The sequence below is a fragment of the Epinephelus lanceolatus genome, chromosome 23 (assembly GCF_041903045.1).
Source record: "Epinephelus lanceolatus isolate andai-2023 chromosome 23, ASM4190304v1, whole genome shotgun sequence".
NCBI classification, from domain to species: domain Eukaryota; kingdom Metazoa; phylum Chordata; class Actinopteri; order Perciformes; family Serranidae; genus Epinephelus; species Epinephelus lanceolatus.
This window is the reverse complement of record NC_135756.1, coordinates 4,983,766-5,001,829: the sequence shown is the minus strand read 5'-3', so window position 1 is coordinate 5,001,829 and position 18,064 is coordinate 4,983,766. Positions and strand designations below refer to the sequence as shown.

General features: G+C 42.0%; 1 protein-coding gene across 1 annotated transcript in view; it reads left to right on the top strand.

Annotated features, from left to right (window-relative positions):
* usp6nl (USP6 N-terminal like) overlaps positions 1-18,064 on the top strand; it is a 119,654-nt gene that overhangs the window by 15,435 nt on the left and 86,155 nt on the right. The window contains exon 2 of the mRNA XM_078164948.1: positions 1,756-1,862. Within this exon, the coding sequence (XP_078021074.1) occupies positions 1,859-1,862 (4 nt within the window). The 5' untranslated portion in view covers positions 1,756-1,858. The remainder of the gene's footprint in view (positions 1-1,755; positions 1,863-18,064) is intronic.

The window sequence follows — 18,064 nt, the reverse complement described above, 5'->3', positions numbered from 1 at the left end:
CTGCTGCTGAGGCTTTCTGCTGACCTCCGCTGGTTTCACTTGCAGTCCTGAGGATGCTGGATAACACCAGCATCTGCAGTACTCGCGCTCATAGCAACATGGGAGGGGTGGAGGGTGGAGGGGGGGACTTAATTTCTATATCACCTGCATCATTTCCCCTTCCTCTGCCTTCCTGCCCACCCCTCCCCTTCCTCCTCCTCCTCGTCCAGCAGGCATCTGCAGAGTGATCAAATTACCCATTATTACCGCATACTATCATCAGATTACTGTTATTTAGCCCAATGACTGGGGTGATGTGGATGGGTGGATGCACACACACGCACGCACACACAGTCACACACACACACATCCACAAATCCAAGGCTATTCATTCACCCACCCTGCGCCCTGCCATTTCTCTCCTAGTGAAGATGTTAATGAGCAAGCTCACATCCTTAATCAAGTGTGTGTGTGTGTGTGTGTGTGTGTGTGAGGTGTGAGACAGTGTTTGTCCATTTCATTGACTTCTGACGACATCTGTGTATTCTAGAAGCAATAAGGTCTAATATTTAAGATGATTTTTACTTGTTTTGTCTTGAAAATGTCAGAAACTAGTGAACAAGACTTGGTCAGAACCGACTCTATGAAACACTAGAGGGTTTTTAATTTGAAACAGGAAGTGGCGGAATTCACTCAGTCATGGACTTTGCCCCGCTGTTGCCGTCCAGCTCAAAAATGCATGTAAATAAATGTTATAATGAGGAACAGTAAACTTAGACACACTCACACAGCAGAAGTGGGCTGCTTATTCTGGAGCTGTACCCACTTATCATTTAACACAAGCGCCACTCGGTGATGTACGTTCCCTGTGTGACTGATGGAGGCTACGCAACCATCGGCCACGTCCATCGGCCACTATTAGAGCCAAGTGCCACCGATAATGAGAGTTTGTTAAATGTTGTATGGGCACCAATGAATCATCCAAACTGATTAACTGGTCGACCTCGTGTTATGGGTTGACACTAAGGTGGTAGCACCTGTTGCAACGTCTTATTTTCACTTTCTCCTCATAACGGTGGCGGCTTCCGTTCCGAAATTGTAACATCTAAAATTACGCAGACATTTTAAGGCTCGTGTGTCATACAGACAGTTTTGTTACTCAAACAAACTAATGAGGTGATTTTCTCTTTCCTCTGTCCAAAACTGCCATTTTCACCACGGCTGGCTCATTAGCTCGCTAACTTGCTAATTCGGCTGTGCTTTAATGCTAATCTGACATTCATGACAGAAAATTAGCCAAAAAAGTTGTCACTCATCTGATGATCGCTGATGATGTGTGTTTTTCTACGCTGGAAAAAGAGCAGTGGACAAAGCATTAAGTTGTGAGATTTTATTCATGTAGCGGCTGGCTAGTTAGTTTGCTAACATGCTAATTCCGTCATGTTATTATGCTATATCGGCTACAGAAACTTAACACTCGTCCATTGTTATTTCCCAAAATGGTGACTTCTGATGTCTTGTTTTGACCGACTAAAAGTGTGAAACCCCCAAATTTTTGGTTAACTTTGATATAAAATAGACAGAAGCAGCTAATCTAGACATTTCAGAAGCTGAAGTTAGCAAATATTTGGCATTTTTTGCTCGCTAAATTCTTGGGAATGAGCACACAGCTCAGCATATATTAAAGTTTGTATCTATGTTCCAAAACCTGTTCTGTTCAGTGCATTCTGGGTGTGCAGATGTGATTTTATAAATATTTTTTGGCTTCCTCGTCAGGTCATGAGTGCCTCTAGGAAAGACCCAGTGGAGAATAACCTCACCTGTCCAAAGCCCCGCCCTACCTGGGCCTCACCCTGCCCCCCACCCCTGGACTCCCACCATGAGTAAGTTATTAAACTTTTCATTTATTCACCTAAAACTGGCTGTTCACATGTGCTCTGTTGCTGTTTGGCTGCTTTGTTGTTGTGATGCGTGTTGCAGGAAATTGTGCCATTGTGGTGTGATTTTGTGTTTCTTGTTTTATATTCGGGTCAGACACCCATCCAGTGCCTGTTGTCTTTATATTAGGAACAGTGGCGTAAGGTTGTTACGATGGACACCACTGGCAACTGTTTACGAAATCCGAAGGAATCTTATTTCAGGAGCTGTGCGACTTTTTTTCCTGTTTGTGTCTTTCCTGTCATTGGCCTAAACTAGCTACCATATCATATCCCTTGTCACATGATCAAATAAAGACTTGACATAGGCAACATTAACATACATGTTACCCAACAATCATCATTGCCCACCTGTAAATGACAAAATTATCCAAGAGAATAAGAAATTATTCACTTTTTTTTGTAAGTATATTTAGTTTATTCAGAAATTTTGTTGTCTTTGTTGAGTAAGCAGTTAATATTGTTATAGATTGTAGCTATTTTACCCAAAAAAGAAAAGAAAAGAAAATTTTGATGGAGTTGGGTTTGTGTTTTATGACAAATGGTACCATTTAATTAAATGTGAAGTTTTTTTTAAATAAACACAAGTGTAGTTCTGAATCATTCCCAGGAACATGGGCGCTTGCAGCTGCACTTCCTGCACTGTCTATATTTATGCCCCTGATTAGGAAGTGTAAACCACCATGATAACACGGGGACATGCCATAGAAGTTTCCAAAGCTATATTGTCAGATTTTGGAACCATGAACATCAATATTTGGGCAAATATTGGCAATGCTGGGAAATGTGTTCTCAGAAACACACAGTAACAAATTTGTAATGGAGTATTTGCATCGTGAATCATATCTGCATCCCAGTCTGATCAGAGACGAGAGATGAAAATAAGCCATTTGCACATTTCTACTGTGGCGACGCCAGTAAATGTGAGTGAAGAGAGATTTTGGATGTTTCGGACGGATTCATCACAGCTAGAGTTGTTTTTTATGGCCAGTATTTAAAGGCAATCAGAGGACAAGACATTTCTTCATTACTTTGGGTTGCTGTTTGGTTAAAACAGTGATAGTGTTGGACTTTTCTGATGCTGGATTGGTTGCTGGGCTTGAATGTGTTGCAGTGGCTCAGCTTTTTTGTGACTCTACTGTTTTTGTTGGAGGACACTTTGGATTAAGTTAAATAATTTGTGACTTGTGGCTGCAGATTTCCCACCAGCGCTTGCACAGGAACATCAAAATAGATTTTGGTCTAATCTGCAGCTTGGTGGAAACAGGACTCTCTCTCTGATCCTCTAAGAAGACGATTTTAGTCCTAAAATGTAACGTCAGTACGCTGATCTGCCGTCCTTTGCACCTCCAACATGCTTCTCCCCCCCTGATGGCAGAAACATATGGCACAGAGGAGCAAGTGCTGCAACCCTCACCGCTTCATCTCTCATCAATCACACCGCAAAGCATGATGGGAGGGCAAATGTAGCGGGATGTGCACTCCATCAGCTCCATCTACAGTACATATATATATATATATATATATATATATATATATATATATATATATATATCTATACTGTATGTGTGTGTGCTGCTATCTGCTGCACTGCTGTATGTCAGCGTGACTGTAATGGCACGGCCTCACATGTTGGCTCAGTGTGAGTCATCCGGCGAGGCCACAGTAGTATATTGTGTTTAATGTCTCATACATGTGTGTAACGTCTCACACACACACACACACACACACACACACACACACACTGCACCATGAAGGGGTGTGTCCTGTGTTGTGCTGAACATGAGACTGGGTGATATCGAACAAATGTACATCGTGATTATTTTTACCAATATATGTCACAATATGATAAAAATATGGAACATCACATGCATCACAAGAATCATTATTAATTAATTGATTATAATTTTCTTACATTATTTGACATGAACCATTAATGTGGAAGTTTTGCACAATAAATGATAGCAAATAAGTCAGAGAAAAAAAAATATTGATCACTTAATTTTAACACAGCCTTTAAGACCTGGAAAAGAAGAAAATGATTATATATGATTATATATGATTTTTTATGTATATATATATATATATATATATATATATATATATATATATATATATGTATGTATGTATATGAATGGGTATAGAAACTGCCATAAAGTAGTTTTAACATGGGGGTCTTTGGGGATTGACCTGGAGTCGGTCTCTAGTGGCCATTAGAGGAACTCTTATATCAATTTATTGCCCACTATTAGGCTAAACATATATGCAACAGAAAGATTTATTTGCTCTTTGATACCAGGCCTCCACATTTTCCCGCTCTGCCCTCTCAAACCTCCTTGTTCCCTTTGCCGTTCAGCTCACTTCACAGATAAGGATTGAACCGCAGCCAGCCGTGTCTCCTCCTGCCAGCCGTGTTAACTCACTCTGTAGTCACTTGCCTTCCAGTGTTTCTCAGTGCAGAGCTGCGAGGCTGTAGATCTGTGTACCAGGGGGCTGGGACTGGGTTACCGGGGCAACCCAGTGCATGTGAGGCGTGTACTGCAAGGCGATTGGATTAAACAGGCGCTGTTGTAGAGGAGTGCTGAGAGGTTTAACCCGATTACTGCCTTTTTCTTCTGCACACTCCGCCAAGCATACACATACATAAACAGGTGTGTGTGTGTGTGTGTGTGTGTGTGTGTGTCAGGGGAGGTTAGCTGGTTGATCTGATTGATTGGGAGTGATGAAAATGGAGGAAAGTGTGATTGATGAGCTGAGTCATGTAACGGCGGGAGGAGGCAGCTTGGTGGTGTACACTGTAAAAATAAACTACTTGTTTCAACTTAAAAAAAAAATAGCATGTGGGCTGCCTTAAAATTTTAAGTTGACTGAATTTGAGAGGACAAGTTGTAAGTCTCTAAAGCACTATGACAAAAATTATTCAACAACAACCTTTTTTGTGACAGGTAGGAGGCTCAGTTATCTGTGAGTGTAGCTGTGCTGTAAGTAAACAGTCTGAACTCAAATCAGTTTTCTCTGACAGAGATGAAAGTGTCGTTTGAATCACCAACTCTGTGAGAGGACACCAGTTTAAACCTCCAGACTAACATGTTGCAGATGAAGAAATAATTCAGGCTTTAATCAAGTTGTTTTTCTGCTTCTTAACAGTCAGATGGATAAGTCAGAGTTTACAGTGAACCTGGGGACAAATCCGAGTTGTCTCACATTAGTTATTTGTTGAGAGCATCAATAGAGAGATGTTGAGCTTTTCAAATGATGGTCAGTAAGTGTGTGCTCGTAAATCAGCCCTTAAACCTGTCAACCTGTTTGCAAATGTGTAGAAACTATTTGTAGTTGTAGAAAAAAAATCATGTGTCAGTTAAAATTTTATATAACCTGACACCTTGGCTCTAATTTCTGATGCCTGTTTCCAGCCTATTAGATAATAAGGTTGCAACGGAATGAGATTTTTACTGTACGATATCTGTCTCAGAAAATATAGCAGTTTCACTGTATTAAAGAATTTATGTTATTATCACTCTTAAAGGCATGAAAACAAAAGGGTTATTTTTGGTTGAACAAACGCTTTATCGCCATAGTATTGTATGTGTAAAAAGTCCCGCCCTTTAGAATATAACTAAAATAAAGTGGAGATTCTCTGTCCAGTTGCTTTTTTCCCCCCAATATCATCGACAAGCAAAGTTCACGGTAAGAAAACAGTCAACTTTTATTTAACGGGATACCTTAAAACCAGTATATCACTGCAACCCTATTAGATAAATTAAAATTAAAAAAACATCTTGTGGACTAAAACTAGTCCAAAACTATGAAGGATAAAAGTGACTAAAATGAAGAGGCATTTTCACCTCAACATTAAGACTAAATCTGAAATCGCTGCCAAATTAAAACTGGTTTTTAAAAAGTGCTGTACAAAAGTATTTTTATTATGTATTATAAGCTGAGATCACTCTGTGATGATTCAAAACAAACATTTTATTCAGTTGTATCTGAGTCCTCGCAAGTCTATTTAACCAGAAAGTTCATTTGTTTTGAGTCATTACAAAATTACATCAACTTGTCTTCTCAAATTCAGTCAACTTAATATTTTAAGTTGAGCTTGGACTCCAGTTTTTTTAAGCTAAAACAAGTAGTTTCTTTTTACAGTGTATGCACGAGCTGCTGCTCTCTCTGCCAAAGTGTGCTTGCAGCTATTAACAGCTAAAAATAAAATAAAATGAATCATCAGTAACATAAAATAAATCCTAACAAGTAAAACAATACGAAAAAGAAGTAAAAACAACCAATAAAAGTCATTAAAAAGTCTTCAGATCTAATTTCCATATTATGATAATACCTCCGTGGCCTAATCTCCTCATAAACAACTTCAATGCAGCAAATAGAGAAAACAGAAGAGATGAAGAGGTTAGGTGTGGTTATTGTAGTCCCAGTGTGACCCGAACGTGCTCTGTAAGCAGCTGGCGCTTTGGGAGAAAAGCTTTTATGTGTTTGATTATTTATCTCAACCTTTGATAGACTCACTCTCTCGCCTGGAGATGGTTAACGATGTTGATATCCTGAGCTAATTACCTTAATTACCCCCCGACAACACACACACACACAGCCGCCGGCCGGGGGCAGGCGGGGTTAGTTTCTTCTAACGAGTCTCTTAACGAGGATGGATGACTCACTCCGGATGGTCTGAATTTTTGTGGAAAAAGAGAAAAGAGGGGACAGAGAGGGACTGAGGGAGAATTTGTGGCGCTGCAAATTTACTTTCTCATTTGATAGAGCTTCACTGCAGGTGCTGTCCTGCTGGGGGGTTCTCAAAGTGAGGTCTGGGGTCCCTCAGGGGCCTTGGAGGACTTCCAGGTCCACAGCAACGAGAGAATAGTATTAGTTGTAATGTAATATTGAGTTTAAGGCTGGTGTGAAAGCTTTCAGTTGAACTGGGATTGAATAACCAGACTGGATCCATGTAGCTCTGACGATGAAGGATAACACCAGTCAGTCTGTCATTATTTTCCCTTTTCCTTTCTCAAGTGAAACAAAGTCCAGATGCACATGGAGCAAGTGCGGTGTGAGAGCAAAGAATACTGCTCATTATTTAACAATTTTGAGACATAATTTTATACATTTATCGATTTTCTTAATCATTCAAATTTGGCTTGGTGCTAATTAACACATTTTTCTGTGGTTTGGGAAACTTAAATGTGGGTACTTGAATATAGAAGTTACTTAAAATGCCCATTGCTGCTACCGGTGGATGACAGTATAGCTTGAATGCGTCTGTTAACGGTTGCAGTTTTTAACACTTAGTTAAAGTCGTAAAAATCGCAGTTGAGCCAAAGCGATATTGTTAGATGTGAAGAAAAGATCACGGTGTGGCTTAAAATTAGTCTGATGTATGTTACGTGACATTGTGTGAAATTGTTAAAGTAACTCAGCGTTGACTTTAGGTTTCACACTGGACAAGAACAATAGTTTTGGGATGAAAGTCCTGTGTTTGTTTGACCCCTCCTGCACAATGTGGACATTCTCGCTCTTATACCACATTGCTTGACTTCCCTCCTTTGCTTCCATAATCCTCCTTTGCAATGCATACAACAAATGTGGACATGGGGCTTGAGCTCTGATCTATGTGGTCGTATGTTGGAGCAGGAAAGTCTCCAATATACATAATCTGCACGTGTACAAACATCGATGGCCTTGTTTCAGACGTGGCTCACATGAGGAGGGGAAAGTGGCAAAAGTATTCACGACATGGTGACGATAAAAGCAATGCCATCACGTTTTTTTGTCATTATGTTCAGCACCATAAATAAATATATAAAACCTTCATACATGTTAGTCTGGGACAAAACTTTATTAGATGTCTGTGATCTTCTGCTCTGTCCAATAAAAACATGCCCCCGTCCCTGCAGTCTGGACGTGACGTGATGAATGATACCATGTGTGAATTAAAGAAGCTGTTTTCCTGAACAGCACTCGGTCATTATATCTGTTAATGACACACTGTGGCTCCGTCTGCCTGTAGCAAAATGACTCCCAGCTTCCCCCCGCAGACCTGTGCCGCCGTAGGAAATGGATTCACAGCGGAGTGAGGACGGTGGAAGGAGCGGAGATTGATGACAAATGAGGGAGAGACACAGAAACTCTGAGACGCTTTATTGGTGTTGTTTAAACAGTGCTGTTAGTTAAAGGAGGATAATGGCTCTGCTAAGACTCGGGCGGGCAGAGACTCAGTGTGTCATTGGTAGAAATAAATGGAGGGAAAGAGCGAGATGGAAGAAGCTCTGATGTAGTTATAAGTTCCTATTTATGTTTTGTCTCGTCGTGTGGATGCCTCAATGAATATAAATAGAATTAAGTTCACTCAAGTATAGCATAATTTTTCCTCTCAAGATATAATACACAACTTTTCCACATTGTAATGGCTAAAAACAGCAAGAACAATGTTATATATTTTGTTAAGTTGTTTACTTATAAAATCCTAAATGTTTCCAACAATGTTTAAGCCTGTAGAAATATGTAATTTTAGCCAATTTTTAATATATATTATTTAGATCTTGGTTGTTTTTAATCATACGCTTTAACTGGATGAAGGATTTTAGTCATCGGATGTCTGGATTTTAAGTTATCGGGATACAAGCTGAGCAACGTCAGCCGCAGTTTGGCTCCAGCCCCTGTGTGTTAAAATTTAAGTAATTCTGTGTTTATTTGTTGTTTTTTGCGCCCCTTACGTACTTAATGTAAAGTTACATGGGTAAAGTTTAAAAAAGTAAATTTACAGAGGTTAGGTTAAGGAACAGACTCTTGGTTTGGCATCCTCACATTAGGTACTTCACGTAAAGTAACGGACTTATCATGAATTTACATACTTAATGTAGAGTTGCCTAGTTTGGGAAGGTAATAGGAAAGTAAAGTTACGCAGGTTAGGTTTAGGAAAGAAAAGTTACACAGGTTGGGTTAAGGAAAAGATGTTGATGTTAGGTACTTAACGTAAAGTTATGGACTTAACGTTGAGTTATGTACTTAACAAAAAGTTGCGTAGGTTAGGAAAGTAAAGGGACATAAATTAGGTTTAGGAGAGTCAAGTTTATAGTTTAGGTTGTGTAACAGAGGCATGGATTGGCGTTGTCGTGTAAGGTACTTGACATCAAGTTACGGACTTAATATAGAGTTACCGAGGTTAGGTTTACGCAAGTAAAGTTACATAGGTTAGGTTAGGGAAAGGTACATGATTGGATTAGGTACTTAATGTAAAGTTAAGGACTTAACATTGAGTTGCAAAAAAGCGCACAGGTTAGATTAAGGAAAGTAAAGGTATGTATGTTAGGTTTAGGAAAGTGAAGTTCGTAGGTTAGGTTAAGAAAAAACAGACGTGGATTGTCTTTGTCACGTTAGGTACTCAATGAAAGTCACAGACTTAACACAGAGTTGCCAAGGTCATGTTTAGGACAGTAAAGTTGGCAAATTAGGTTAAGCAAAAGAGGCATGGATTGGCATTGTCATATTAGGTACTTAGAATACTTGACGCATTTAACGTTGAGTTACGTACTTAACAAAAAGTTGCATAGGTTAGGAAAGTAAAGGTTCATATGTTAGGTTTAGGAGAGTCAAGATTGTAGTTTAGGTTTTAGAACAGAGGCATGGATTGGCGTTATCGTGTAAAGTATTTGACATCAAGTTACGGACTTAACATAGAGTTACCGAGGTTAGGTTTAGGAAAGTAAAGCTACATAGATTAGGTTAGGGAAAGGCACATGATTGGACGTCATCACATTAGGTACTTAATGTAAAGTTAAGGATTTGCCATTGAGTTACATACTTAACAAAAAAGCACATAGGTTAGATTAAATAAAGTAAAGGTATGTATGTTAGGCTTAGGAAAGTGACATTCATAGGTTAGGTTAAGGAAAAGAGACGTGGATTGTCTTTGTCACGTTAGGTACTTAATGAAGGTCACAGACTTAACATAGAGTTACCAAGGTCAGGTTACGGAAAGCAAAGTTACGTTTACAAAAGTTGTGTTGGTAAGGAGAAGGCACATGGTTGGGCGTCGTAATGTTAAGCACTTCACATAAAGTTACGTACTTAACAAAACTACATAGGTTAGGTTAAGGAAAGTAAAGTCAAGTATGTTAGGTTTAGGAAAGTAAAGTTTGCGAATTAGGTTGCGGAAAAGAGGCATAGATTGGCGTTGTCATATTAGGTACTTAACGTAAAGTTATGGTTTTAACCTTAAGATACGTACTTAACATAGAGATGCCTAGATTAGCTTTAGAAGAGTAAAGTTACAGGTTAGGTTTAGGGATGTCAAGTTTGTAGGTTTGGTTAAGGAAAAGTAACATGGTAAGGCATTCTCAAGTTATGTTAACGTTAAGTTACGTACTTAACATGATGTTAAGACATACCCTTAAATAACGACTTGACTTGGTTTCACAAGGTCTTCAGGGGGGAAATCACGTGTTTGACCAACCACCACCGCAACCTGCCTCCTTATGCAGACTTTTGCTTTTTGTACTACTACTGCTTCTACCTTTTTTACTACTGTCAGCACATTCGTCACGTGATTGCAGCCTCCACGATTACGAGGGTTACGTATGAATAACTGGCTCATGATTACATGCGGTATATATCAAATCTGGTGCTCTATTTTTTGTAGGTATACAGATCTACATACATGCATACAGAACATACCATAGTGCATGAGAACAGCATGCACAGATGTACTATTAATGACTGATACATCACTAAAATGCAGGTTCTAGGTTTTTTTCTGTTTCTAAAATAAGACATCGGCCGCCCTAAAATTACTTTTTTACAGAGTCCATGTTGTTATTATCCCAAAAAAACCTTCAAATGTGATGCAGTCATACTTTATGACCTCTGAGCTCACAAGCTTTTAAGGAGCACTTGAGGGCAGCGCGAACAGGCGGAGACGGTTGGCTCAAATCTCTCTACTTGTCCTTCACCTATTCCAACACGTGCGCACACACACACACACACACACACACACACACACACACCTCTTTCGTCTCCCTGTCAGAGGAAGATGGATGTCATTGGGTGGCGTGCTGGGCACACAGTGTCTGGGTGTGGTGCAGGATAATTATCTCCTCTTCAAAGCCTCATCTGGCCTCCATCTGCTGGCCTTTAGCATGGTTAGCTTAGCCACACAGCACCCAGCAAAGGGCATTACACACACACTCCTGCCAGACCTGCAGCATCTATTAAAAGTCGTCTTAGCCTGCGGATTCTTTTTCCAGCTACAACCTGGTTTACATTCATTCACCTGGACGCTGCTCAACACAAGCACACACTCTCATAGAGGAGCTCTGTTGGAAAAGTTTGTCTCAACACACTTCAGCTACAGTTCTGCAGGGAAACAAGAGTGTTATTAACTCAACCACATTTTCCAAACCAGGGATCCTTGTGAACGAGGCCTGGAAGCTACCGATTCCCACTATGATGTTAATCACATGGAGGAGATGACAGCTAATGGTGTTAATGTCTCCCTTCAGTGCATGTCGTTCTCCGCCCAAGACATCGCCGTTACAAATAGCTCTTAGCGGGTGTTCGGACTGGAAATAGCACTACGTTAAAGCACTGCTTTGGTGTAGGCGTGTTGCTTCCGGTACAGCAAAGTTGGTGAGAGGGTTGATGTGTGATTCCAGTTAAACTAAAACCCATAATATTCTTAATTTAGAGCAGTTTCAGCGACAGAATACTTAATACAAGGGCGAGCAGGAGGCTGTGAATAGGATGTTAGCCAACACACTAGAAACCACCTCCTAATCACTGAGACTGACATGCCAACACAGAACAAAAAATACAGAAAATACTTATGTACCGTCCCCATGTTTGGTCCCCCCTCTGTTGGGGTACCTAGCACACAGATCTGGTACTAAAAGGTGGAGCTGTGAACACTGCAGTCTGATTGGTCAGTAGAGGACGATCACTCTGCTCAGGGCTGAGTTGTGGCTGGTTTTGAGGCTCATGTAACCACCGGCGGGTCCACGGCGTTAGCTGTCCGGGGAGCCACACACAGAGGCCGCAGGTTGCGCAGATTCACCTTGCGTCAGCGGGGACGAGGAGAGCAGGGGCCGCGGGGCTGGAACACCTCATCCGGGCCGACGACAGGTACCAGCCAGGCGTCGACAGGGTCCAGCGAGTGCCGAGAAATAAAGAGGCGAGGCACTGCTCCATACTCAGTCCAAGAAGCTGTGGAAGTGCTCGCCAAACAAGCCTTCAGCCTTACCAGCCAACCGCTGCGTTTACCCCGGCGGCGGTGGCGCTTACGCCGGAGAGGTGGAGCTGGGGCGCGGCAGAGGTGGGCTGGGATCCCCGATGGGAGCGGGGGCAAATTTTCCCATCTTGTTGTTTCATTCATCCCCAAAACAAACACATGCGCGATCCGAGTAAGCGTCTTTACGACAGTAGATATCATGGGAAATGTAGGCTTCATTCCAGCAAAACACTATCGCTTTTGTCCACAGGGTCGCCAAAATCAAAATGAAAGTTCCTTGTAGGGGCTTTAACTTGTACTTTTACTCAGTGCATGAGTTGATGACGTGAATCCATCAGCACATATTAAATTTCACTGTGACAACTTTGACCGTCACTTTAGTTTTTATATGACAGACGTTTAGTAATGAGTGGATCTTCAAGCGTTTATATATATTAATTTTGACCGGGTTATGTGAACAGCAGTATATTCTAATCCTCACTTTGAGTAAAAAAGAAAGTGTTGTGGAGCATTGTTCCTGTGGGCTACAGCAACACTAAACCCCTGAGCTTGCCTGAGAAGGACTAAATGCACAAAGCTGCTATTTTTAAATATCCCATGGAGAGAGACTCTCACTGCAGCCTGTTCTATTTTGTTCTGAAAATGTCGGCGTGCAGCCTCGTTCTGTGGACGATAAACCAGGTGCAGACTGATAAAGGAGGAAATACAGTGAGTGCTGGACGGAGCAGTGGAAACACTAGGGTCTAGGTACCATGTCTGAAGCAAAGGGATGCCCTGGATGGATAATACAGCACAAAACGAGAGCATCACAGTGAAACTGAATGTGGCCCAACTATCGTTTCATCTTGATTATCTTAAAATAAAGCCTTAGCACGCAGTGCGATTTCAAGTACCTGAAAATCATGACAGAACTGGCACAGTAATGACTTTCTGTAGTGTTTTTATAGAGCTAAAGCAGCACAGCTGTTGTCATAAGTTGCCTCTGGGATTTGCTCTTTGTTCTTGCTTAGTTTGTTTTTGCTCCGCTAATAATACCACATTTCCGACAGCACATGAAGGCAGCATTAATTCCTGTTTTTTTTTCCCCCTTAAGCCGTGAAGTGATGATGACACATCTCCTGGTGTGAAATGTGTCTTCTTACCTCACACAGGCTCCAGATAGTTGGAATCTCTCTGCCCACAGAATGACTTGGGGATAATTACCAGAGAGATCGGTATTTGTTTGTTGGTAGAGCACCTGAGGAGACAGGGCTGTTTCATTTTGCTGTCGTTACACAGGTCGGGCAGGTTTATTAGCCCGCCGCGCATCCTGCGCTTCGAGGCCTTGTCATCCCGAGCACGCTGTGAACTTGAACTTGAATAGAGATTAAGGATTAAGGTTAGCCTGGATTTTATGACATGCTGTTTTCATTAATGCCACTGTGTCAGAGCCACATCTGAGGCCTCCTGCAGGAAGGAAATGTGGTCGTGGAGGCTGTCTTTATGGTGTGACAGTAACACTGGAGGCTTTATAAACACTGTGTTTTCACTGCGGTAGCAAAATGGTCATCAAGTCTGTGATGTTTGTTCCCAGAATGCTTCTTCTGTGTGTGGTTTTTACCCCGACTTCTCCCTTCATTTTACCCACAGTTCAATTTGTTTTGCTGGCTGCTTCATCGGCACGACACAGAGATTTCATAAACCACCAAAGCAGAAGGAAAACAGTCACTATAGAGCAGAAACAATCAAAGAAGATTGATCGGTTCTCTCCACAGTATTGCTGATGGCAGCTGCACATGGCAGCAAGATGACAAATTAGAATTTTAACGGACTATATAAGTGATTTTACATGTTTTAGCACATTAACGACAAACCATTAATGGTGGTAACTGTTTTGCAAATGTTGCTGTGGTGTTTCAGGCTTCACATTTCAAGAGTCTGCTCAGTTGTTTTTAAAAACGAATGTCTGCTTGGAAATATACATTCAGTCTCTACAGCATGTTGACGAAACAGTCTCACTGCGAGGTCCATGTAGTAGCTGATTCAAGCCCCTTTTACACTGCCAGATTTTCGGCGAATGTTGGGCCGTTTTGCCGGCAAGCTGCGAGCGTTTAGACACACAGAGCCGGATTGGCGAGTTGATCCGAGGTGCCCCATTTTCCGCCTCATAGGGTAGACATATTGGTGGCACCTTTTTGGTTTAAACAGAACGAGGCGGCCTTCCACAACAGGAGGGGCTGTTGATGACTTGTGGGAGGAGCTGTTGATGACGCTGCACGTGCGACCCACTGGCGGTGGATAAACAGGAAACAGCTGATAGCAGGAATTAGCGAGCAGCTAGTAGCAAGAGGGAAACACAAACCTGACAGACACTGTAAAGATGAGCAACTGGGGAGACAAGGAATTGCGCGCCCTCATTGTCCTCGCAAACGAAGAGGCCATTAACCGTCAGATGACGGGGACGGTGAAGAACGGGCCGACTTACGAGAGAATCGCCGAAGGACTGACCAGCCGCGGCTTCCCTCCCATGTCACTGTTTACGTCACACGCTGAGCTACACGTTTTTTTACTTGCTCACGCCCCCCATTGCCCCGAAAAAGGCACATTCTGTATCAACAAAAGTAGGTAGGCGGCATTTTGCTGCACTCCCTGATTTTGTTTTTATACTGCCAATGCTGAAAAAAGACTGATTGGGCTTTCCTGCAAATTTGCACAGTTCCTGTTTAAAAAGGGCTTCAGGCTGCTTTCTTTCAAGCCTAGAGTTGTCTTGCTTTGGTCTGAATCAGGTTGGTCTGACTGCAGTTGGTTCGGATCCAGTTCAGAACACGTTCTCACCACAAACGAACCACACCAGAGTTCGTTTGTAACCGGACCAAGACCACATCTTCAAGAAGGTCTCGGTCCGGTGGTTTTGGTGCACACCTGAGTGTGATTGCTGTGTTCACACCTGCCCAAACGAACCACACTAAGGGGGCAAATTTTCTTAAAAGATAACTTGTCTTTGTGCGTCATTTTTGCACCTTCAATCACACACTGACACATTTCAAAGGATGTTTTTACTGGAAACTGAACTCAGAATATTTCACATGAAAAGAAAGTGATTTATTTTTCTTTCTTTCTGTGCTGTTAGAAGTGATGTTGTCTCCATCTCTTTGACTTTCCTCCTGTTTCCTCTTTACTCTGTTTCTGTTTCTCTCTGTTTTTCCACCTCCTGGTTTTATTTCAGTTCTTGCCAGTGTGTGTTCCATGACGATTGAAGGTTTGTAACTTCTGTGAAATGTGTGATGTGATGCCAGTTGTGTGGTGGAATGCAGTTCGTCCACCCTTCCTCACTCTCGGCATATTCGGTCCTTTCCTGCAGCGGTGAGTGATGCTCGGATGTCATGGTGGTGGTGACACGGAGGCTGTGTGTGTGTGTGGGTGTGTGTGTTGAGTTACAGGGGGAGGGTTTGTGTGTGTGTGTGGGGGGGGGGGGTGGGGGGGTGGGGGGGGGATTACAGGAAGGAAGCCTTGCTGGAATATGATTACATCTCCCAGTAAACAGGGCTGCAGTAGGAAATGGATCCACAGAGCCTGTCCTCAGGGCATCAGCCTCCACATACTGAAGCCACCAGTGAGAGATTTAATGAGTAATATAACGTTACTGGAACACACAGGCACACACACACACACACACATACACACACACATTGCTAGATCACTTACCTGAACACACCCTCACACATACGTAACACACTGATTTGTCAGATTTTCCATAGATGAGACCTTCATTAGAAACTAGATTAGATCCAGTCAGTGTCGCCTTCTTCTGGTTTGATGGATGAGACGTAGTTTCATTGATTAGATGTTTTCTGTAGAGGTGATCAGATCAGAGCTGTGGTGTTCTGTGGGATGACGTTAAACTAGAGGGACTCTGATGGGATGGTGTGTCAGTGTTTGTGCAGCCTATTTAAGATTTAAGAGAGAAATGTGGCCTGTTACAAATGAAAAGTAACAAGATCCTTCTGTGATTACTTGATAACAGTGCAGTGAAATTGTCTGAACTGTCACTTCCTGGGAAAAACATAAATCTTTAAAGGTGGCTTCACCCTTCACTTGTCCAGTAGGTGTTAACTTTGGGGCTTTTATCAGAAGGAAATTACCAACCTGTAGCCTGGGACTTTCCTTAACCTGAACTTTTAGGTACAATTTAGGCCTTTGTATAAGGTTCGTCAGTGTGTTGAGGGCCTCAACTGATGCTGATTTTTTGTTATTAATAGATCCACAGATTATTTTCTTAATTACTTGATTAATTGTTTGGTCAACACCCTTCCGCAAAAGGGTTAAAAACACTTATCACAGTTTCCCTGTGCTTTCACCCTTTATAGTACTTCTTTCTCTACTTTCATCAACGCATCGGTCACATTCCTGATTACATGGCTTGTATAGGAACTGGTGTGTTACTTTTTGTAGGCATATGTAAGAACAATGTGTGAGAACAGCCTGACTATTTGTCTTCCACCCCATCTTATGAAGAAGGCAAAGGGTCCAATTCATGGTTCTTTTTTTTTTACGGATTTTCTCCAATCGTAATTAGTACATAACATCCTTAATTCAATGTCCAAATGTTGGAGGTGAAGAGTCCGTCCATTTACACAGGATGAGCCTTCTAGCCAGAGGTGAGCAGAAAGAGACGATGTCCGCTTGGGCTCTAATTAAATTGACATCTAGAGGAGTTACTCGTCGGTGCACAATCCTAAATTGAACAACATTAGCCCCTTTTACACTGCCAGATTTTCGGCGAATGTTGGGCCGTTTTGCCGGCAAGCTGCAAGTGTTTAGACACACAGAGCCGGATGGACGAGTTGATCCGAGGTGCTCCAATTTTCCGCCTCGTAGGGCAGACATATTGGTGGAACCTTTTTGGTTTAAACAGAACGAGGCGGCCCTCCTCAACGGGAGGAGCTGTTGATGACGCCGCACGTGCGACCCACTGGCGGTGGATAAACAGGAAGAGGCCATTAACTGTCAGATGACGGGGACGGTGAAGAACGGGCCGACTTATGAGAGAATCGCCGAAGGACTGACCAGCCGCGGCTTCCCTCCCACGTCACTGTTTATGTCACACGCTGAGCTACACGTTTTGTTACTTGCTCACGCCCCCCATTGCCCAGAAAAAGGCACATTCTGTATAAACAAAAGTAGGAAGGCGGCATTTTGCTGCACTCCCCGATTTTGTTTTTATACTGCCAATGCTGAAAAAAGACTGATTGGGCTTTCCTGCAAATTTGCACAATCCCTGTCTGAAAAGGGCTTATGTGTCTCAGACAAATAGAGGATGAATACATATTTTATGCCACCTCTGTCCGATATCTGCTCTCCCATATCCTCCTCCCATCTCTGCTTTAAAGTGTCCAAGGCTGCAGGATTATGAGCATTGAGTAACTCGTAGATTTGACTTATGGACTGATATTTATTTATGTTTCATTCAAGAACAGAATCCAAGAGGGATGGGTAAGAGCAGGAAGGGAAACACCCAAAATGAGAGGCCACAAAGCTTCGGAACTGCAAGTATGTGTGAAAGTGTACTCGGGGAATGTCAGATTGTTTTGACTAGCTGATTAAAAGAGGCATAAGTGCCATCAATATAGAGATCACATAATGAGGTGATTCAATGGTTTGACCGTGTGTCAAATGCTGCATCTATTGTAGATGTAATAAACATTCGGTTATGTGCCACTGGTGCAGCTAGTGAAGGGTCAGCGAGTTTGAAGGGGCGTCTGAGCTAATAAAAAATCTTAATACACTTCATGGTTTTTTAATAGTAAAGATAGAATTTCAATAGACTTAAAATATTCCTTTCAAACAGACTGGTGCCTCTATGCAAAGTTTGCAGTCACAGAGCCTCTGTAATGGATTTTTGATAGCATGGATGGATTTCTCTCGATGAGCGGAGCATGGA